Consider the following 24,203-nt stretch of genomic DNA (forward strand, 5'->3'; position numbering starts at 1 on the left):
TGCTTTCATTTGAGTATGTAACTGGCATATGGTGCCAAATTGCCAATTAATCATTATATAATTTAGAGATACTATGTAATTTACCTTTCCCCTCTGTTGAAATCCGAATATAAGGTCTATCCAGTGGTGCAAATGTTCCGAAACATATTCAGATTCCAAAGCTTCCCTGTGCTTGCGAATGAATTCCCGGGCACTCCCTTTTGCCCAAGGAGGCAGTAAAACATTTTCAACCTGAAGAGCAAAAAATACAGCAAAACATGTAGCTATCAAAAAATGAATTGATTACACAAGCCAAACAAACAATAAGAACTAAAATGCGAAAATTCTGACTAATATGCCTTTAGTGTTATACATACTCCAACCATCAAGAATTTACAAGCACCAAGTGAAAATGGGTGCCTTCTACACTAGGTTTTGCTACTCTTTAGATCTATTAGTCAGTGACAGATTGATACAATATTAGTCTTCAATTCCATCACAAACTCTCCCATTAAGAAGAATGTCTTTATTGCTTTAGGATTCTATCTTACACACCTTAACTGTAGTGCCACATGTAGAACTGCTTCACTGATTGCTTTTGGTTGTTTGGAAGCAATGAACATTAGTACAATTTTCTTCTTTTAAAAGCCATAGACTAATATTTATATCAGACCATCCAACTGACAGATGATTTATACCAGTAAACATACAATGCTAGATATACTCCCCCATTTGGAAGCGAAAGAGATAAAGCCTGCCCTTGTTCAACACTGATTGTTTGACCACCTGAACAATGAAGCTCTCAGATGGAGACCAACCTGTGATTGCTGTATCCCGGTGCCATGTTGTGTGCATCTGGGCCAACTAACAAAAAGGGATGGTTGGGACAGCGGTGACATGCCGTAAGCTATGGTCATCAACCACTAACAACCTCCAATCCATCCACTTCCCGAGATCTCTAAACCAATCTCCAAGAGTTCAGAAATTAGATTTTATGCTATTGTCAAGCTGTAGCACAAGCATGAGTTCCTATCTAATTCAAGGTGGTTGTGCTATATAAGGGTATGAATTGTCCTTATCCAACTAAAGAATGATAGTGCTTAGTACGTGAAACAAACTATTAAACTCAAACCATATGGCAGAGATCATAGACAAAAATTCATCAAAACAGAAATTGAATCAACCGCACTTATTCAATCGTGCATGACTGTTCTACCTGAGAGGACAGTGCATGAAAACAAATTCCGAAGATTGTTCAGCTATTTCAGAGCCTTCAGAAAACATATATTATTGAACATTTTAAAATTCCTATTCAATAATGCTTGATACATCTTAGTGTCTTTTAAGAGACCTATATTATTACTTGACATTTCCCCAGCTAAAATAATATGCGTGCATTACACCCACATTTAGAACCTTTTGGAGACCACAACTATGCCCAGGTAAAAATTGGATGCTTCAGGAAACATGCAATTCTAGAGTAGAGAGACAATCCTGCGAGAAAGGAAATATAGATACTTCAGACAACCTTATGTGACTATCGTCAAAACCAGTATACAGTGACCATTTATCGGTCATCTTCCTATAATGCACACCTTCAATATTCAGGGCTTCTGTACCAACGAAATGTTATCTAGAAATGCTTGTCAACAATGACGAGGTTTATGGGGAAGATGAGCATGATGTTATTTGAAACCAGCACATATGTCTACTACACTCACCCAAAGCACATAGATGGAATTCAAATGCAGACTTCAGTTCACTAATAGATCAATGATCAATATTACCGTCTGTCATGTAGGGAAATTGATCCCAGACCACACTTCATAGGAGGCAACTTTTAAAAAAGAAGAAACAAAGGGCAAACAAGACTTGTATTCCTTTTAAAGGATGGCATCATTAACAGGAAGGAAACACCACCCAATATCAGCTAAAACTTAGCACTCAATATACAACAGATATACAAACAATTTTTCAAAGAGCACAAAGATCTTCATTCACCACAATACATACAATCTTTAGCATATTCATTAAACTATATATCGAGAAAGAGGTTTATACGCATATTTCATCATGTTGTAAATGCATATTTCATTAATCTTAAACTGGAACAGTTACAACATGAATAATGAAGACCAACTGAAAGATACCTTCTCTCCTGACTGCTTTACTCCCAAGTTAAGGTGAAAGCGGTTCTCCAAGAATTCTGGCATGTAAAAGAATTCTGGAACTAGTTCCTTCACATCTGATGTGTTGCTTTTCCCTGCAGCACTTAACCATGTGTCCCTCACACTGTTAAAAAGTCGGTCAGCATGGTCGAACTGGCCACCTTGTAGTGTTTGGTTTTCAATACTAAAAGGTGGCAAGCGTAGAAGGTAGAACAAAACAATGCCAGCACTTGAATAGTGTGAACCATAATGAAACTTTGGAACATCTGGATCATCCCAACTTTCATATCTGCAATCAATATCATCGTGATCAACATTTATCATTTCCCAAATAAAAAACAAATTAATAATATTCAAAAGGATGAGGCTAACAAACTTGAATGAATGGCGACTACCTTTTCTTAAATTCTTCCTCCCCTTCTACTGTTTGGCATCCCATTGGTTTGTCAAGCTTACGAAAGCTGCTTGGATTTGTCAAGTCCAGTGTTTCACTTTCATAATCTGCAAGTACCCATGGAAAAACTGGATACTGTGTAAGGTCATTATAACCACGTCCTGCAAGAGTGTTGAGGTGCATGAGGTATTGGAAATTGCTGATCTCTCCATTCTGCCATCTTTTGCAGAAAGATTTTGCCATGATTTTAAACAGACGACTCCCTTCATTACTCTCCTGCTTTGATGAACCCGATATGGTTGTATCTAACCTACTAATCAAAAGCAACTCAAGTATCAGAATTATGATAATACCTCCAATGTTTCAAGATCTTAACACTGGCCCATTCTCATAAACATTTTATTCATCTTGCAACCAACAATATTGCAGGTTAAAACCCTACCACAACAGCACATTAGACAAAACCTTAGAGAGCTCCACTCTCATCACGATTCTCATAAAAGAACAATTAAAATGCCATAAGCTTTCACAGGCCAATGTAACAGCCAGGTTGACAATAGCATCGATGGGAATTTGACTTCCTTGTGTCATGCATATTTGGTTCAGGGGAAAAAATTGTATTCTGCTGGAGATTCAATTATTCATCATCACAAGGACAATTATTCAGAATCACGCAGCCAAATTGTTCCTCCATTGAAAAGAACCTCTACTCACTTCTTTACTTCATATAGTTTGGTCTCAAAATAAATCCAGTAGCTGATAGAATGGGTATTTGATGACATACAGAACTCAAAATGAAAATGGTAACTCAAACATGCAGCTAATCCAAAGAAGAAACAAAATCATAAAAGAACTACTGACAGAATGTCACTGAGAATGTCACTGTAATTGGAATCTGGATGGGCAAAGGAAAATATATATATATTGTGAATCCAAGTGCACATTATTTGGTTACTTCCCTAAGAAAAGAAGAATAAAAGTCATTACCTATTGAAGACCTTTGATTGATTAATATATTAATGTCCATGAATGGACTAGGAAAACAAATTACATAAGACAACACCTAAACATGTTATTTGAGAAACTTTCCAGTGAAACAGCCCAGCATAAGACAGCATCAACAAGCTCTTCTCTGAAACAAGTTTAGACTGTGGGTTGGGCATGCAAGTGGCATGACCGGCAAGTTCTATTTCATACTGTATGGTTGCATAATTGATTCGACAGGTGAACGAGGAAGTAGCAAATGAGTGGGAGCAACATGGGTGTGACCAGAGAGCTATTTTGAGAGATGCAGGTTCTTTTGAGGAGACTAGCAAAGAGTGCGTGGGTCTGAGTATAGACTTCGGGGTAAGTCCGACTGAAGTGCACGTTTGAAGGTGCAGGTCCAAGGTGCAAGTCTGAGGTTCAAGCCCACAGTTCTATTCTCCCAACCAATGGGTGAATAGGGTGGGTTGGTCTCATCCGTGGGGTAACCTGAGCTTGTATTTTGAGGTTGGTTCCTGTATTGCTTTTGAAGAAGATCAAAGTCTGCTTTCGTTTATTAATTGGGAACTTGCTTCAATCTCTTGGGACAAAGATTTTCGGGTTGTCTCCACGTTTATACTCTAAGGTTCATAAATCAGAGTATATATAGCTGGTATAATAGAGTTAGAGTGTTGTGTATAAATGAATGAGACTAATTCTTTGTCAAGTCACAGTTATTGAAAGAAATGTCATTGATGTCAAAGGTTGTCCTAATGAAAGAGAAAGTTACATATTCAAATAGCATATTTTGAAATATTGTTTTCGGATTCTTGTTGCCCCAATTGGATACCCTATCTTTGAATGAATTTTACTCCATTTAACTAGCTCAAATGGAAGTATAGCATACATGGTTTGCAAGCTTATTCCGAGACCTTCCCAATGCTATATGGCACTCCCTCTAACTACTCAAGGTTGAGGAGAAATGATTTTTCGAATATTCACTGTACATTCTACCAGTTGCACATGTCGGCCCAGCTAGTGGACAAGTCGGCCCAGTCTAGACCCCAAATGCACTATAGGTAGGCGCGAGAAGAAGCATTTCAAGTCACTCAAGCAAGTTCAGATATGTTCAAACAAGTGAAGAAAAAGAGTTTTGAGGTTCATACCTCATGAACCAAAAGTGAAGAAGAGCTAATTTGGAGACTTTCTGGGGAAGAATTTTGGCACATTTTTTAAGGGTTTTTGGCTTATTTTGGAAAGGTTTTTTGGCTTATTTTGGATGGATTTTTGGCACAATTTTTTAAGGTTTCTAGTCTTGGTTAGAAGATTGATTGCAAACCTATTCATGAGGTCCAAATTCTATCCCCTTTGAAGGTCGAATTCCAGTGTGGAAGGCCAAGTTTCAGGCCTATCCTGGGAGTAGTAACCTATCCCTATTGAGGCCAAATTTCAGGACCGAAGTTTTGGTACAAAGAAGGCCAAATTGAAGCCTGTTTTGAGGGCCAAATCCTGGTGTGTTTGAAGGCGAGTTTCAAGTCTGTTTTGAAGATCTACCACTGTTCTCTGCTGAGGAGGCCGAACCCTATGGAGGAAGCAAAGTTCTAGAAGCCAAGTTATGATTGCTTGAGGGTTGATTTAGGTGCATTAAAGTCCAAGTTTAAGTCCTGGTTTGGGGTCCGTTGAGGTTGAGTTCTGCAAATAAGGACACTAAGTTCGAGAATTCATTTGTTGAGGGAAGTTTTGTTGCTAAGAAAGTCGTGCTTAAGAAACCAAGTGCTTGTCTGAAGGATAGAGGAGCAGCTTCCAACAGCGCAGACTTTCTTTGACTAATACTGACTCTTGTACAAGCTTTGGTGTTGGTAAATCAGGGAGTTGGTGCTAATAAACTGGGGAGTTGGTGCTTCCTTTTAGTTGGTGTTGATAAATTTGAATGTGCTCTTTATATATATTAAGAAAAGCATTCCATGGTTTTTTCCCACTTTGGACTTCCACGTAAATACTTACCAGTTTTGCTTTGTATCTATGAATGCATTTACAAGTTTTTAAAATTTAAAACTTGTTAATACCGATTCACCCCCCTCAGTATTGTTGAAAATTCCAACAACGGTGCCCTTGAGCAATTAGATATAAACAATGAGAACCTTGTTGCGTGGAATGTGAGATCTGGAAGATGAGTGGAACAACGAAAGACCAGCATAGTGGAATACCAGTGTTGTGAAGCAGTTATGAAGCAGAGTAAAGCTAATTGTTGTGCACGTTGACCGTGGCAGGCCATTGAACAAAGGAAAACAAGAATCGGTATTGATAGGTCCATGGATGAAATCGAAAAAGTAGGTTGGTGCCTACTAATTCGTTGAGTTGGTTCTCAGCTAGGGGATTGGAGTCTCATGTAGGTTGGTGCCTACAAAGTGGCTAAGTTGTTACTCTAACAGGGGACTAGAAAGTAAAAACTCTTGTAGGTTGGTGCCTACAAAGTGGTCGAGTTAATACTCAACTAAGGGACTGCAATCTCCTGTAGGTCGGTGCCTACAAATGTTGTAAGCTGTTGCTTACTTTGTACAAGGAAGTTTATAAAAGATTTACAAAGATAAATTGTATAAGTGTCTCTTATATAAAGATTTGTGTTTCATGATTTATGTTACTTAAATGTTTTAAAAGCTGAAAATTGTTAAAAGTAATGAAATATTGATTCACCCTGCCTCTCAGTATTTCCAACAATTGGTATCAAAGCAGGTTCCTTCAGACACAACCTAACAATTGGAAGGTAGACCTTGGAAACACAAATGGAAACACAAATGGCAATGTTAAGAACGCGTAACGCCAAACCCCTAAAGGAAGTTTCCTCCATAGTCATGAATACGGAACCTTTTAAAGAAGATGAAGACAAATAGAAGAGAGAGTCAGATGTAGAAGAAGGTTACACCATTGATTTTGAAGCAGAATATGGTGCAGCACTAACACAAATAGTCAAGCTCAAAAAAGAAAATATAAGGCTTAAAAAGCAATTGCAAAATCTTCAGGAGAAGAATCATAACATTGACGAAACTAAAGTAGTTATTTTGAGACTTCAAAAGAAAAAAGAGAGAAGAAATGTTGACAAGTCTGTTGAAGGAAAAGATTGAGGATTATGAGAAGCTGGAAGCAGAAGTTGATCAAAAAATGAAAGAGCAAGAGTGAAAGATTGAAGAAGTGATTTCCTTGAAAATTCAGCTAGAAGAAGCTAAGAGAACAGAAGATGTTATGAAAAGCCAGTTGAAGGAAAGAGAAGGAAATTGTGAGAAGCTTGAAACCAAAACTGTCATTAAAGAATAAAGTAGACAAGCTCAACAAGAACTTGAAAAGTTCTCAAATGTTAGGAAATACTCCCGGCAGTTAAAGATCACCATACAACAAAACAGGTCTTGGTTATGTTAGCGAGATTTCATATAAAGAAGATGCAAGCCTTACGACACCAAAAAATAAAATTGAGGAAATGCTTGAATATCATCGAAATATTCTTCAAAGCCCCAACCATAGTGGAAGCAAGGGAAGAAATAAGAATGAGTTTAGAATAGCTACTACACCTAGAAGTTATTAGAAAAATGCTACTTTAGTGATTAATGTTGTTTCTATTTTCTGTCTTATTAGCAGTTTCTTAGATGAAACTTGTTGTTTCTGTTTCTTAAGTAGAAACTTGTTTCTATCTATGTAAATACATTTGTATTATTTATTGAGCTTCATAGCTCCTTGTAAATCAATTCAATCCATTCATTGATTATGGTATCAGAGCTTAGGTATTTTTTCGAAATAATTTTTCACTGTTTGAAAAATTTTGTGTTGCATTTCGAAATCGCTCTCTAGGAGTCTGAAATTTTTTTTTGGGCACATTCACCGAGTTTTTAATCGAGCGGTTATTGTTTTTGATCCAACGCTATTGATCAAACCGTCAATTCAATATTCCAGGACATGAATTTTTTTCATAGTCGTAGAATTGAAGTGGATGATTTCTGCGAGGGAAAGGGATTCTTCGTTTTTTCGTTCTGCTCATTTTTGCATAGTCGGAGGCTACGATTATCATTGGTATTGTTCTGTATTTCTTCTTTCCTCCTCTACCGTGTCGTGCCGTGCTCCGGAGAAAGTGAGAAATTTGTGGCCCGTGAACGGCGACCACCATCCCCACAAGTCCGGGTTGAGCAGAATCTGACAGCAAAGTCTGGCGTGCTTGTCGTATTCCTCTCTCAAGGCCGACAATTTAAGGACATAGATCTCGTCTTCAGAAGGCGGGCGCAACTTGTCAAGCCATTCGATCAGCCCAGCATTGGCTAGGGTCTTCAGCACAGTCTGTCCGGTCAAACCCACCACGGAGTGCCGACTCCCTTCGGGATTTATTGCAATCAGCTTCACTAGCCGATCCGCGACCTTCAACGTGCGGGATTCGAATTAGGGACGGCAAATTAATTAACGGAGTAGTGTGTAAACGTTGAGCAAATCGAGGAGCATCGTTTTTCATGCCTCGATTTTCAAGTCAGCAGATTTGATTTTTGTTTCCAGCACTTATCAAATTTAGTCCGGATCAACCGACATCTGCATTGAAATCTGTCCCAGACTCCTTTGTTGTTTTCTGTGTCTTGGGAAACGTGCAGATGGCCTCGCTAACCAATATGATGTTGGAAGGCAATCAACACTTTAATGGCACCAATTACAACATCTGGAAACAGAGAATGTTGACCATTTTTTAATATAGGCGTCTTGACCAGCTTATTTTGGGTAAAGAGCTCTGTCCTGGTACAGCTGGTACCGATCAAGATAAGTTTGATGATCGAAATCGAGAGGTTGTTATGCTTCTCAAACTCTCTGTGACTGATGATCAATTACCACAGATTCCTTTCGGCAAGACAGCTGCCGAAATCTGGCAACATTTGAAGGAATTGCACGAGATATCCGACAAGAGCAGAGCTTTCTTTCTCAAGAATCAGTTGTTCTCCATCATGATGGACGAACATATGTCTCTACAGGAACATCTTAACAGGATTAAAGACCTTCGAGATCAGCTCGAAGCCATTGGTCGGACCATGGAGGAAGAAGATATGGTAGTCATCACTCTGAAAAGTCTACCAAAATCTTATGAGCACTTCATAGAAACACTCAACATTACCTCCACTAATGTTGATCTGAAGTTTCCGGAGTTATGCACCAAACTCATGCAGCAGGATCGTTGGAAACAACAGTTTGGTAGTGGTGCTTCATCAGCCTCCTCAGAAAATGCTTTTGCTGCCAAATATCAGTCCTCTCAGTCCTTTCAACAGAAAGGTTCTTCTCAGCTTTTTGATCTTGCTAGGAAGAAAAATGTGCAGTGTAATTACTATCACAAATTCGGCCACATGAAGAAAGATTGCCGACAGAGGATTGCTTCTGAACAGAAGAAACAGGGAGGGCCCCATCAGACAACGAATGTTGCAGAACATTCCGAGCAGACAGAATCTGCCTTTTACGCCTTTATGGCTAAAAGGTCTTCAGATCATTCTTTGTCTTCGGCCTGGTACATTGACTTTGGTGCATCATGCCATTTCTCTCACAGGCGTGACTGGTTTATTGACTTCTCACCTTTCAATGATTCAATAGTATTCGGCGGAGGTGAAGAGTACACAGTGGTTGGCAAAGGTACAGTTCATATTCAGTCTGGTGGGCGCACACTCATCTTCATGAATGTGTACTATGCCCCTGGTATGGAAATTAATCTGTTGTCTGTCAACCAGATTATAAGGAACTCTCCTCAGCTTGATGTAGTGTTCATTGCGCACAAGTGCTCCATTATCGATAGGGACACTAGTCTTACGGTTGCTGTTGGCCTAGGGGATCATGGTCTATACAGGCTTCTTGACACTGGAGATTCTCCAGAAGTAGCTCTAGCAACTCGTGTTTGTCCCATCAGCACTCTGTGGCATCAGCGATATGGGCATCTAAACATGCAGTATCTCTCTCAGCTCTCTCCGGAGGAACTTGTCTCAGAGTTACCTGATATTCAAACTCAGCAGTTGGGAGTATGCGGTGCTTGTCACGCTGGCAAGCAACATCGGTCTTCATTCAAGGATGGAGAATCTTGGCGCGCATATAAGGTACTCCAATTAATTCATGTTGATATTTGTGGTCTTATGCATACATCTTCTATTACTGGTTGCAAATATTTTTTGCTTATTGTAGATGATTTCAATAGAAAGATGTGGGTGTATTTTCTAAAATATAAATCTGATGTATTTAGTATCTTTCAGAAGTTTAAATCCTTAGTTGAAAAAGAGTCTGGCTGTAATATCATAACTCTTAAGACAGATAACCGGGGGGGGGAATTTGTTTTTCTGCTTTCTCCAACTTCTGTGATACTCATGGCATCAAACGCCAGTTAACTACACCCTACACTCCTCAGTAGAACAATGTTGCCGAACGCCACAACCGTATGGTTGTTGAAATGGCTCGTTCCATGTTACAACCTATGTTGCCAGGAAACGTGGGTTCGGGGACGGGTACGGGTGCGGGGACGAGGACGGGTACGTTATTTTTCGAAACAGGGTGCGTGGGTTCGTCGGGAATACATTATATACGTATATATATATATATATATATATATATATATATATATATATATATATATATATATATATATATATATATATACGTATATAATGTATTCCCGACGAACCCACGCATATATATATATATATATATATATATATATTATAAATTATAATATATATGAATTTGTATATTTTTCAACTTTAAACAAGAAAACTAAAATGTCTATGATTTAAACTTTAAATATTTAAACATGCACATCATTGAACATTCAACATTCACAATGAAATTTCAAAATTTCTACTCTGATATTAAGTGCAAATTGGAGTTTACATATTAATAAGAATCATGATATATGTCCATTTTCATACTACATTGAAAATTTGTCTTAAGGCATCTCGAAACAAGAACTGGGAAATTTTAAAATACTTAAATAAAAATATCTAATAGTGAACAATGGCTTCCTCAAGCCATGTCATCAGCATCACTCAGATCTTTAGTTAACATGCTCTCCAAGTAGGGATCACTCTCATCTTGAGTCTCTTGCTCATCCATAACAGTTGGAGGTAGCTCAATAAGGCCATCTAGTTGTATCTCCTCGTCCACACACATAGCATCGTTTGTGTATTGGTCCCATCTCTTGAAAGGACCCTCCTTGTATCCAGGGTCTTTTCGAGATATGAGACGAAGTGTGCTATGAACATACACTAAGTTCTTTGCCTTCTTTGAGCCCAACATATTTCTCTTTACTAAATGGATAAAGGCATAGGTACTCCAATTCCTCTCGCAAGATGAAGAACTAACTACCTAGAATATTAGGGGAAGCCCATTAAATTAATTAAAGATTAAAAAATAAAAACTAAAATGAACCCCAAAGAACCCAAAAGAACCCGATTTTTGGGGTTTCAAGTACCATCACAGGGTTCTCCGTACCCATCAAGACAAAAGAACCCAATTTTTTTTAATGAAGAACCCGGTTCTTCATAGAAGAACCCGGTTCTTATGGGTTCTTCTCAGAAGCACCCAAACCCGAATCCGGTACTTGGGGACGAGAACCCGGGACGGGTTCGAGAACCCCACACCCGAGTTCGGGAACCCATGCAACATAGGTTACAACACAGGAATGTTCCGAACAAATTCTGCGTTGAAGCAGTATTTACTGTTGTCTATCTTCTTAACCGATCTCCTACTCAGGTTGTTAAGGGGAAGACTCTCGAAGAGGTTTGGTCTGGTCGTAAGCCTAAGATCAGTCACCTCAAAGTATTTGGCTCAGTTGCATATGTTTGGATTCCAGTTGCTAAGCGCTCTAAGTTGGATTCCAAAAGCCAGAAACTCATGATGACAGGGAACAGTGATCATCACAAGGCCTATAGGTTGATAGATATAGCCACTGGTCGTCTTAGCCTCAATCGGGACGTAGTATTTGATGAAGACAGAGGATTCTTTCAGTCTCCTTCTTCTGAGCAGTGTTCTGAGGATCAGCCTCATAGTGTTCTTCTTCCGGTAGATCCACCTGATGGGAGGGATGATGCAGCATCAGTATTTGATGATGCACTACCTGAGCTTCCTCCAGAAAATAACCCTCCTCTTGTTGCTCCTATTGTTCCTGAGCCTTCTCCATCTCCTCCTGATATTGGTTCCTCTACTCTCCGGCCTAAATGGTGGGCTAAAACCATTGGTGATCTCTAGGATAATGAGCTCCTTGAAGGTGGAACTTCTAGACATAAGAGCAAATAGCAGTCTACAGTAAATTTTGCTCTTATGGCTAACCTGCACAATATTTTTGAGCCTCAAACCTATTTAGAGGCTAAGGGTACACCTGAGTGGGAACAGGCTATGGAAGCTGAAATCCAAAGTTTTCAAAAGAATCACACTTGGACCCTTTCTGATCTTCCTGCAGGGAAAAAGCCCATTCTCTGCAAATGGGTGTATAAAGTGAAATATAAAGCTGACGAAACCCTAGACAAGTATAAAGCTCGCCTTGTTGCTCGAGGGTTCTCACAGAAGGAAGGCATTGACTACGAGGAGACCTTTGCTCCTACAGCCAAGATGAGTACCATACGGCTTGCCCTTGCCTTAGTAGCTCAGTTCAATTGGAAAGTCCATCAGATGGATGTAAAGAGTGCCTTTCAACCTCCAGGATTCAAGGTTGTCGGTCAAGAACAAAAAGTCTGTAGATTAGTCAAAGCACTATATGGTCTGAAACAAGCTCCGCAAGCTTGGCACATGAAAATTGATCAGTACCTCATAGATCATGGTTTTCAGCGGAGTCCATCTAATGCAAACCTATATATCAAGCATACTGGTGATGATATTCTGTTTGTGGTTGTCTATGTGGATGACCTTATCATTACTGGCAGCTCAGCACATTTGATACATGGGATCAAACAGGATTTGTGCAGCACTTTTGATATGACAGATTTAGGACTTCATCATTACTGTTTGGGGGTTGAAGTCTGGCAGACTGAGAACAACATCTCTCTCTCAATCCAAGTATGCCAGAAATCTTATGGACAAATTCAAAATGCAGGATTGCAAACCTGCTACGACTCCTATGGAACCAGGGCTCAAACTTTCAGCTCAGTCATCCTCACCCCTTGTGGATGAAACTTTATTTAGGCAATTAGTGGGCAGTCTCATCTACCTTACTGCCACTAGAACTGACATCAGTTTTGCAGTGAGCTACATTTCCTGCTTCATGTCAGCTCCTAACGCTGATCACTGGATAGCAGGCAAGCATGTGTTGCGTTATGTGTGTGGCACTCCTGATTATGGACTTGTGTACACTCGAAGTTCCAATCCTATACTCAGTGGTTACACAGATTCTAACTGGGCCAGTTCGGTTGATGACCGCAAATCTACAGCTGGGTATGTGTTTAGTCTGGGATCCGGTGCTGTCACATGGACTAGTAAGAAGCAGCATGCAGTGGCTCTTTCCTCAACAGAAGCAAAGTATCGGGGAGCAGTTAAGGCATCTTGTGAGGCAGTTTGGCTTCGACGTATGCTTGCGGATATGCATGTTTCCCAGGCCGGTCCTACTCCTTTGTTCTGTGATAATCAAGGAGTGCTCAAACTTGCCAAGAATCTAGTCTTCCATGAACGAACAAAGCATGTGGAAACCCATTGTCACTACATTCGACAGTTTGTTATATGTTCCCACAACGGACCAGCCAACAGACATCCTCACCAAGCCCCTTGGTCCTAATAAATTTGTAAAATTTAGAGGGTCTCTAGGCGTTGTAAATAGATTGAGCATTAAGGGAGGGTATTAGAATAATGCTACTTTACTGATTAATGTTGTTTCTATTTTATGTCTTATTAGCAGTTTCTTAGATGAAACTTGTTTATATTTCGTAAGTAGAAACTTGTTGTTTCTATCTATGTAAATACATTTGTATTATTTATTGAGCTTCATAGCTCATTGTAAATCAATTCAATCCATTCATTGATTAGAAGTTATGTTGATGCCCTGAAGAGGTCCCTACACAATACAAGCAACAGTGAAATAAGAGACAAAGATTAGCAAGGAGTTGAATCTTATACAAAGCAAAACAACTTCAGAAGAGTTGCTTCATCAAGACAATCCTTCTCAACCAGATGTCCTTATCAAACCTCTAGAAGCAATATTGCAAGCAATCAAATCAGAGGTCCTAATGGCTACAGCAACAGAAATCATAATTCATTTGCTCCCTTATTCAAGTACAGAACAGAATGCTACAAATGTCACAATTATTGGCATAAAGCACGTGATTGTAGAAGTCGCATGTGATGGTCTCCTGTTAATTTTAGATAACAATGGTATGTTCTATGCTTGCAACAATTACTTTAATGGCCTTTTATTAGCCCAATGATAATTTCCACTTAATTTCCAATAGCAATCACATAAACCATTAATTCACATTGACAGTAATTGTAGATAGAACATAAACAATAAACTGCAGAAGACAAACCAAAACAAGAGAACACAAGAATTTGGCTCAAGCCAGGGAAAAACCCCAAGAAGGGAAAAACACTTAATCAATCCTTCTTATTATCAAATATCAAATGTTCAGCAGAGAGTGGATATCCAATAGAGTACAATACATGATCCAATACCACTACCCTTAGTCAAATAGATGACCCAATCAAGATCTGCAATTCTGCTCTCAATCAACAGCAGTCAAACAGCCATAACTAGAAAGTCAACAGTGGTCAACGCAGTAGAAAAAGAGTCCTTGAACTCGATCAAGGTCAAAGCAATTCGCCCTTCCTTGGAGGTCAACCAACGGAAAAAAGAATCAACAAAGGAGCAACCAAACTCAGTCAATCAGAAAGTCAAATCTACGGTCAAATCAGTCAACACAGGCTTGCGGTCAACGCAGGTCAACTTGCCCAAATTTCCTCGATTTTTGTGCAAAACAACTCGGCCCTCCAAGATCGAACTTTGGTGGTCAAACAAAGGAGAGGAACTCAATCAAACAAAGTCAAGCTGTCCTACTGTAGAAGGTCAACCCAAACAGTTAAAGATACTTCCAAAAATCTCGCACGTGTGAGGAAGAATAGGTTGCCCTGCAATCTGTACGAACCAATCAATGTAGGAGAGAGAAGGAATGATGTGTTGTGAATGTGCCAAATGAGGTTGGAGGTCTCTTCTATTTATATGTGATGGAGAGGGGTTGAATTTGTCTAATTAACACCAAGTCAGCCTGGACTTATTGCACATGTGTGGGCTGACCTTTAAAATCATATTTCTCCTTATCCGATTTCATTAAGCCTTAGGTCAATTTTGGACCTCCAGAAAGAGGAATTCAATCCAATAATCATCTTCTTCAAATGAGCTGCCCAAAGTGGAATTTGGCCCTAGTTACACATTTTAACACTCCCTCTCAACTAGGGAGAATTCCACCTGCCAATATCCATCCATCAACATGCCATCCTGATCATCATGTATTATCTTTGCATCTTGTCTCATCTCTACTGAAGATTGATGTAGATAATAAGAAGGATAGATCGAGAGTGGGTCACGAGACATTACCACTCTCCACTGACAAAAGTCAGTCTGCATAACCAAGGGTAGAACCCTAATCAGACTTCATCCTAAGTGATCAAGTTGTTGAACATCATGCATCCTAGACATAGGGAGTACGGCAGTACATGATCCGTCCATCTGTAGTGCTATGGTCCCTAACCACTTTTCCCAACTCATTGGCCAAATGAGAGGTACTTCCTAAGTGTCCCAGACTACAAGGGTAGGATGTATGTTGGGGGATCAGCACGAGAAGGTGAACCACTCATCTTATGCATATATCATCAACCACAGGGGAATGTGACCCACTCACCCTATGCTCACATATATCATCATGGGGTATCACAGGGGAAGGTGAACCACTCACCCTGTGCATAGCTGAAGGTGAACCACTCACCATATGGTTGCACATAGCTCCAAGAAGTACCCCAGGCACCCAAAAGCTCCCAGAGCTCAATGTCTAACTCAAACAAGACCCTCATGGGAGGGTCCTTCTACGACTCCAAGTCTCTCTAGGAAGGTTAAGAACTTGACCTTCCCCAAAGGCTTCGTGAGGATGTTCACAACCTGTTCATCTGTCCTGATGTGTTGGAGCCTTATTGCTCCCCATTGTACCATATCCTGGATTAAGTGGTACCTGATATCAATATGCTTGGATCGGTCGTGGAACATGGGATTCTCTGAAAGGCAAATCCCACTTTGATTGTCACAATAGATAACGATGGTATTCAGCACATGCTCAAATAGCTCACTGAAGAGTTTCCTCAACCAAATAGCTTCATAACAGGCCATACTAGCTACAATACATTCGGCCTCGGCGGTGCTTAGAGCAATTGATTTTTGCTTCCTACTCATCCAAGAAATTGTTGCAGATCTCAAAGAGAAGCAACATCCAGACGTGTTTTTTCTATCCACCACACTGCCAGCCTAGTCAACATCAGAATATCCATGTAGCCTCAGTGTATCTCAGTCCATAGTTGATAGTGCCACAGAGATATCTTAACAAATTATTTGTAGCAACCCAATGTACATGATGAGGCTCAACCATAAATTGACTCAAAGTATTTACAGGGAAGCATATGTTAGGTCGGGAGTTTACCAAGAACATCTGGGCCCCCACAAGTTGTCTATATTCAAAAAGATTTGCCAATTTCGGACCAGCAACACTTCCACATAGCTTCTTGAAGTTTAGTTCCATCGGAGTAGACACAGACTTGCATTCCACCATCCCACATCTTTCTAACAGCTTCACAATGCATTTCCCTTGAGAAAGGAAAATCTTGCATGGCTTTTGCCAGACTTTCAAGCCTATGAAATAATGCATTAGACCTAGATCCTTTATCTCGAATTGGAAGTCAACTCCATCTTACATTGATAAATGAGAGGGTCTACACCAGTCAAAAAGAGATCATCAACATAAAGGACCAAATAAGTGGCATGTCCTTTTCTACTTTGAAGTATAGGTTTGGATCAGCATAGCTCCTTGTAAATCCCAGCTTCATAAGATAGTTATCAATCCTCTCATACCAAGCCCTAAGGGCTTGCTTTAACTTATAGATGGATTTCTTCAACCTACATAAATGAGACCTTCGATATTGTACTTTAAACCCCTGCAGTTGTTCCAAGTAGAATTCCTCATTAAGTGAGCCATGCAAGAAAGCAGTCTGACATCCCTTTGATGTAGGCTCCATCCTTGATTTGCAGCAAGAGAAATTATAGATCAAATAGTAGTATATAAAGCAACTAGTGCAAATATTTCATCATAGTCCACTCCTTCCTTTTGAGAGAAGCCACGAGCTACGAACCTTGCCTTATACTTTTCAACACTTCCATCAGCTCCATGTTTTATCTTGTAGATCCATTTAGAAGTGACCACAAACTTGTCCTTGGGTCTAGGCACCACTTCCCAGACATCATTTTTCATGATTGACTCATATTCCTCATTCATCGCATCTTTCCATACCTAGTGTTTTACAGCTTCTTCGAATGTGCAAGGTTCAGCTTGAATAATAGTACTCATGGCAGCCAAGTACCCTTGATACCTGTTAGGCTTCTTACTTTCATGAAATGTCCCTCTTGGAGCAGTATGCTTTTCAGCATCTTGAAGTGTATCCTTGAGCCATAGTGGTCTTTTCCTTGAGGTAGAGGGATCACCAGGAGGTGGATCAAGAGGATCCACTGGGCCATCAACATTAGACAGGCTCATCCATCAGGGGGGTTCTTCTCGTCTTTCGACAACATCATCATCGTCTTTCCTTGAGATGGGGAGATCTTTGGCTTTCCCGAGGGCAGTGTCTTCATCAAAGGTAACATTTCTACTTACTTGCACATCTCTTTGACCATGTATATAAATTCTATATGCCTTTGAATTTTCACTACATCCAACAATTATACTTTTCTTCCCAGAAGCTTCCAACTTAATCCCTTTCCTCTTTAGGCACATGAAAGTATACAGGACAACCAAAAATTCTAAAATGAGAACATCAGGTTTCTTACCAATGAAGACTTCCTCGGGTGTCTCGAAATCCAAGGCTTGATGAGGGCTCCGTTTTTTAACATACACAGCGGTGTTGGCAAATTTTCCCCATAAGAATTTCGATAGACCTTGATCGTAGATCATGACACAAGTGACTTCTATAATCGTTCGATTCCTCCTTTCAATAATACCATTCTGCTCTGGAGTGTATGGCATAGTTGTCTCCCTCTTAATGTCAACCTCTCTGCAAAAGTCATTGAATTCATTGGATTCATATTCGGTTCCATTATCAGTCCTTAACGTCTTGATCTTCTTCCTTGTTTGATTCTCCACCAGTGCTTTGAAAAAATGGAACCACTTGAACGCTTTATCCTTCTTCAAAAAAACTAGATCCATGTTTTGCGTGAGAAGTCATCCACAAATATTGCATAGTATGTGTATCCTCCTAATGAAGTTACGGGCAAGGCACCAGACAAGTCAAAATGGATCAATTGAAGAATATCAGTTGTCTTGCTTTCACTAGAAGGGAATGGTCCCTTTGTATGTTTCCCAGTTGCACAACCTTGACAGACTCCTTCATGGTTCATATGAAAGTCGGGCATCCCTGTGACCATCTTCCTTACCCCAAGTAAGGCTTTGTAATGTAAGTTGGCAAATCTCTGATGCCATAGCTCATATTGAAGAGAAGTATCACTTACCAAAGCTCCCAAAGGACTTCCACCAACTTGATAGAGACCATCAACCCTAAATCCAAGAGTAAAAGTATCTTTAGGGTTTTTATGCCATATACATACATTTCCATCAATGAAAGCTACTTTGAAGCCTTTGTCTTCCATCACAGAAATAGATACCAAGTTCTTAAAATCAGCACATACAACACTTCCTATAGATGTATGTTTTGAACATAATTCGAGTGAAGAGTGAATTCCTATCACTTTCACGGAGTAGGTGGCATTATCTCCAGGTATAACCTTTAGATTAGCTTTCTTCTCAACTAAATTTGAAAGGGCCCCCTTGTATCTAGTGAAATGCCTTGAAGCTCCGCTATCAATTAACCAATGATCCAAAGTATCTAGAGGAGAGGCAGTAGATAGAGAAAAAACAAGATAGAACTCATCTTGTTTTACTACAACATTACTTTCATCATACCTGGTATTTCTTGTCCCCTTGGGAGGTCAACTATTTCTTTCTCGAGCAGCGGGAGCATTCCTCTTTCCTTTGTTGTTATACTTGTTGTTCCTTTGATTGCCATTTCTTTTGAAATTAAAGTTGTTGTTATTGTCATCCATTGGAGGATTTTTCTTGTGAGAACACTCTCTAGCATAGTGGTCGAACTTGTTGCAACTGTAGCATCTTCCTTTGAATCCATCATTCTTCCTCTTCTCATGTGCAAAGAAAGTAGTAGGTTCGTTTCCATTGTTGGATTTATCTCTCTCCATCATCCTTGTTTCCTCTTGAGTGCATCTAGCCAATAACTCATCAAAACCAAGTATCCTATCATTGTTGAGAATGGTGGTGACAAATATATCCCATGGTCTTGAAAGACCTCCAAGAGCAATGATAGTAAGCTCCCTGTCAGCAATAACTTCTCCAATAGATTCTTGATTTGAGTTATTCTCATGAAGTAGGATTGGATAGACTCCCCTTTATCCATCTTGATATCCTTCAACTTGTGTTTGAGAAAGAGAGTTCAAATTGCATTGTTTACATTAAACATCCCAACCAACTTATCATACATTTCCTTAGAAGTTCCCAAATCAGAAATATAGGCAACCAAATTCTTTTGAATAGAGTCAATTATAATTTTGTAAGCTTTGGTCTCACCTTTTCTATACTTTGTCTTAGCAGCAGCAGGTGCATTTGAAGGAGGCTCCACCTCTTTTCCTTGCACATAGTCCAATACTTCATGCTCTTCCAAAGTCATCTTCCATGCATGATAGTCAGACATGTCATTGAGCTTGTCCTCAATCTTGAAGTAAAATGTAGAGACCATGGAGACTTGTCCAATAATCTTTGTCCAACAGATATCTTAGTGATGGTTTTTCTCTCTTGCTTGGGCTTGTCCTCACCTGGGCTCTGATACCATATTAATTTTAGATAACAATGGTATGTTCTATTCTTGCAACAATCACTTCAATGTATTTTTATTAGCCCAATGATAATTTCCACTTAATTTCCAATAACAATGACATAAACCATTAATTCACATTGACAGAAATTGTGAATAGAACATAAACAATAAATTGCAGAAGACAAGCCAAGACAAGACAACACAAGAATTTGGCTCAAGCCAAGGAAAAACCCCAAGATGGGAAAACCCTTAATCAGTCCTTATTATCAAATATCAAATGTTCAACAGAGACAGAATATCCAATAGAGTACAATAAATGATCCAATACCATTGCCCTTAGTCAAATAGATGGCCCAATCAAGATCTGCAATTCTCCACTCAATCAAACAACCCTAACCAAAAAGTCAACAGTGGTCAATGCAACAAAAAAAGAGTCCTTGAGCTTGGTCAAGGTCAAAGCAATTAGGCCTTCCATGGAGGTCAACCAACAACAAAAACAGTGAACAAAGGAGCAACCAAACTCGGTCAACCAAAAAGTCAACTCTACAATCAAATCAATCAACGCAAGTCAACCTACGCAGACTTTCTCGATTTTTGTGCTTGTTGACCACTAGAGTGACACCTGATGATTATATGAAAGACTCCATGCCCAAGGATGATCCAGAGGACACTTGTACCATTAAATATCATCAGTGAACAAAGTTTTTTAAACTCTACTTCTATTTTCTCATCATTTTTCTTGTACCTAGATTCCACACCCTACAGGGATTTGTAATAAGTGATACTAGTAATGATGAGTTTTGAGTATGTAATAGGCCTCAGATGTTGGGACTCGATCAACAAACAGGTACACCTTGGATTGTTTTTTTATCAGGTTAATTATCCCTTCTTTTTCAGAGGCAGAAAATTTCTAGGTTTTTTCACTCACTTTTTACCCCAAAGTCGGGGTGACAGTTTGAAGGTTGAGCCCCTAACACATCTTAGTGTCTAGAGTTGATGTATATTACCTTACTAGATCACACAAAAAAATTTGTAAAATTTGGTTAGGTCTAGATAGTCATTTTTTAAATTTTTAGAATTTCCGCACTTCGAAAATTGCTAATAAAATTGTATTTGTAATGTAATAAGTGATGTCTAGAGAAGTTGTATGGGGTATGAGTAATGAAATTTGCACCTATCGCCCTCAACATTTTATTATGACACACTTTGAGGGGTTAAAAATGTGTTTTGAACCCTCAAAACCCATTTTCCTAAGTTTAGTGGGAAATCTGGGAATTAATTAAATCAGAAATTAAATAAATGGGGAAAAATAAATATCCACACATGCTAAATGTTGCGGAAATGAGGTGGAAAATTATGGGAGAGTTAAAGTGAAGCCCCAAAGTGATCTGGACTCCTAAAATCAAAGAAAGGACGTGCTCAAATAAAATCAAATTTCTGGCATTAAATAACAGTTGCTTACTTGGAAATTCAAATTTGTGAAATTAATGCACATTTGAGAGGATTTTGGAGAATATTTGGTGGAGATTTTTGTGGGAAATTGTCCCCACATGGGTTGCCACCCATATACACTTGTCATTCCATCATAAAATTCGAATTTGACACATAAGGGAAGAAGAAACTGATATCCACTTGCCAGAATTCGATTTTTACACTTGGCATTGGAGCTTCATTCAACAAATTCGAATTTCTCTTTGGAATTGTCACCTCATGCCACTTGTTTAATCACTTCTACATTGGGATTGGCTCTCATAATTCTATATAATAGAGCCTTGAGTTCTCATTTGTATCATATTGTTACTAGCTATTGTGCTTGCGAAAGCGTTGTTGCCTTATATACTTTCAGAAATATCAATAAAGACTTTGGTGTTTCATTCATGAGGTGTTTCTCTTTTTCAAGTGTGATGAATTGTTGATTATTGGTATAATTCATTTTACTCATGCTTTGATCTAATTTGTTTCCATATGCTCTTGTAAATTTGTTAATGTAGAGCTATCTTGCATTGACATTTGATTTAAAAGTATGCTCTAGGAATAGAATGTTTTAGTTGGTTTTAAATAAATCTCTAGAGTCTCTTATCATTGTTTATTGTTGAATCTATATGGCAATAATTCTTTATTGAAGTTTTGTAGAGGGAACATCTTGTTGGGACCACAAAATCAAGCGTGAGGGGAAGTCTTTGGAGAGACCAACCCACTCTTGATACATTCTTAAAAGAGCTCTCATTTGTTCTTTGAGCCTTCATAGTCTTATCTTACAAAGTGGTTTTGCAGGGGTTTTTGGAACATAGCTTGTACACAAGCCGATTACTTCTAAATTTAAATCCCTCTTAAAAAAATTGTACTTCGTTTCTTTCATTTGCTATCTAAGAGCTTGAAGATGGCTAAGCAAAGACGAGGGTTTACTCTCACTCTTTAGCTTAGCATTTTGTGAATTATATTTGTACATATACATTTTATCTTGCTGATTTTTCCATTAATACTTAACTTATTTTGCAGTCATTGTTTGAATTGTTTGCTGACTCTTGTGTGGTAGATTTTAAATAGAAACTTCCCGCAACATCTAAAAAGTGTTTACAAAACCTTTGCCAAATGTTGGGGGTTTAATTTCCAAGGATGCCATAAGCCCTTTTGAGGCTTATTTTGGCCAAAGTCGAGTTCACTAGAGGGCTGCCCATTTTCCTCTCTAAGCAGTGGACATTTGAAGGAAGCTTTCACCTTGTTTCCCTTACATATGTTTTGTGAAATCTTGTCATTACTTTCTCAAGAAAGGAGGTATAGTGTCCAAGTTTCAAGCAATTATTATGAGGACTCTCCTTGAAGTTTAGTTGAGGACTTTGAAGGGCCCTCTTCTCATTGTAATATTAATAAAATATCTAATTTGCTTATGGGAGCTTGGGATTTCTCCCATGCTATCCTATCTCCCCATTTAGAGGGAGACTTCTCTTGGGTGGATTGACATTTGCATGGTTTAAGCTTTCATATTTCATTCACTTACATGCATGCTTTAATTGGGAATTAACACAACCTCACTATCACATTTCATTAAGTTAAAGTTTGTTACAATTTCATTGAGCTTTGCATTTTCTATTCCGCTGTTGTTTGGAGCTACAAGCTTACACTTTACTTTGGGCAATTCATCCTTCACATGCAAGCATTTTATATTCTTAACAAACTTTGATTTATTTCCATTTACCTTGGTAAATTGTTTCATGAGCACTTGAATACATGCTTCATTTTTATGCTACATTGTTATCTTGAATATTGGAGCAATTTATTGTCATTGTCTATTTGAAACAAATTTTACTTTCAAGAAACTTACTTGTATCATTTTAATTCATTGATGAGACACATGCAACACTTGTACGCTAACTTTATTCCTCCAAATGAAGTTATAATTGCAACTTATGTTGAACACTATTTCATTTTCAAGCATTGCAAATCAATCTCTTTGCAGCATTTGCATCTACCATCACTTTAATTTGGGGAATTAACGCAACTTGCACTTCATCTAGGCATTTTAGTATAGGAAGGCCCCAAGCCTCATTAAAATTTTACCTCCAACATAAGTTGATTGAAGTAGACTTCTTAGGGATCCTCTACTCCTTTATTAACTCCTCACTATGAGACCCATATCTTTGGGCAAAGGTGAAGTCTAAAGATTGAAGAATTAAATTGTAATCTTGTTATAGAGATAATTAATAAAATTAACCAAAAGCATTTTCCATTACATTTACTTTACTTGTCTTTTGATGGTTTGAGTTTTCATATGCAAAGTCTACTCCAAACGCAAGTATTGTAATCCTTTCAAACAAGTGCTTTCTTTTCATGCTTCAAGTCTAATTGCATATTGATGTCTTGGTTTAGCATTTCCTTTCTTTTACATTTCCAAGTTAATTACTAATTTTTGGGTTTTGGCAAGATATGTTTCACATGTTTTGATTTATAAAGTTGATTATCTCAAAAAGCATTTTGTATCTTACATATCTTGTGCTAACAATTTTTGTTTACATTTTAGGGTTACTTTGCTTTCTCTTTTGAGAGTATTGCATTTTACTTTGAGCAAATATATCTTTAAATTGTTGAGAAAATTCCTTGGAAGGCACTAGTTTTATGGTTTTTGTCATATTAATGATTGTCATTGTTATTTCAAGTTGCTCACTTCATATTTGCACATAAATCCTTAAAAGTAATCCATTTTCACTATAACACTCTCCTAAAAACTCACATCTTTTAACTTAACTTTTCATTAGGGACCACCTGCCTTAGCTAACCTAGGAGATAGCTTAAACGGAGAGAGTCGGGATTAGTGTGACAGCCCCTTCTTTGAGTTCCCTGCTACCAACCACACCTTGTGGGGTTGAAGGTTTTTCTCACTAACTTGTAGATAGGTTTAGGCGACAGGAGCAACAGTGTCCAGCAACTCGGCCCTCCAAGATCGAACTTTTGGTGGTCAAACAAAGGAGAGGAACTCGATCAAACAAACTCAAATTGACCTGTTGTAGAAGGTCAACCCAAACAATCAAAGTTGCCTCCAAAAATCTCGCACGTGTGAAAAAGAATAGACTACCCTACAATCTGTACAAACTAATCAATGTAGG

The 24,203-nt window shown here is 38.7% G+C and overlaps 1 protein-coding gene across 3 annotated transcripts in view; it reads right to left on the bottom strand.

Moving 5' to 3' along the window:
• SPI (BEACH-DOMAIN HOMOLOG A1) overlaps positions 1-24,203 on the bottom strand; it is a 99,542-nt gene that overhangs the window by 1,923 nt on the left and 73,416 nt on the right. For 2 of the 3 annotated variants that reach the window (XM_089450114.1, XM_089450116.1), the window contains exons 16-18: positions 2,543-2,851; positions 2,130-2,436; positions 85-231 (exon numbers count right to left, since the gene is read on the bottom strand). In XM_089450114.1, coding sequence (XP_089306240.1) covers positions 85-231; positions 2,130-2,436; positions 2,543-2,851 — 763 coding nt within the window. Of the gene's footprint in view, positions 1-84; positions 232-2,129; positions 2,437-2,542; positions 2,855-24,203 lie in introns of all 3 variants that reach the window. The other variant, XM_089450115.1, reaches the window with a different exon arrangement.

This window comes from Pinus tabuliformis, chromosome X (genome assembly GCF_031772625.1).
Source record: "Pinus tabuliformis cultivar Carrire ecotype Pingquan chromosome X, CPIR1, whole genome shotgun sequence".
Lineage (NCBI taxonomy): Eukaryota > Viridiplantae > Streptophyta > Pinopsida > Pinales > Pinaceae > Pinus > Pinus tabuliformis.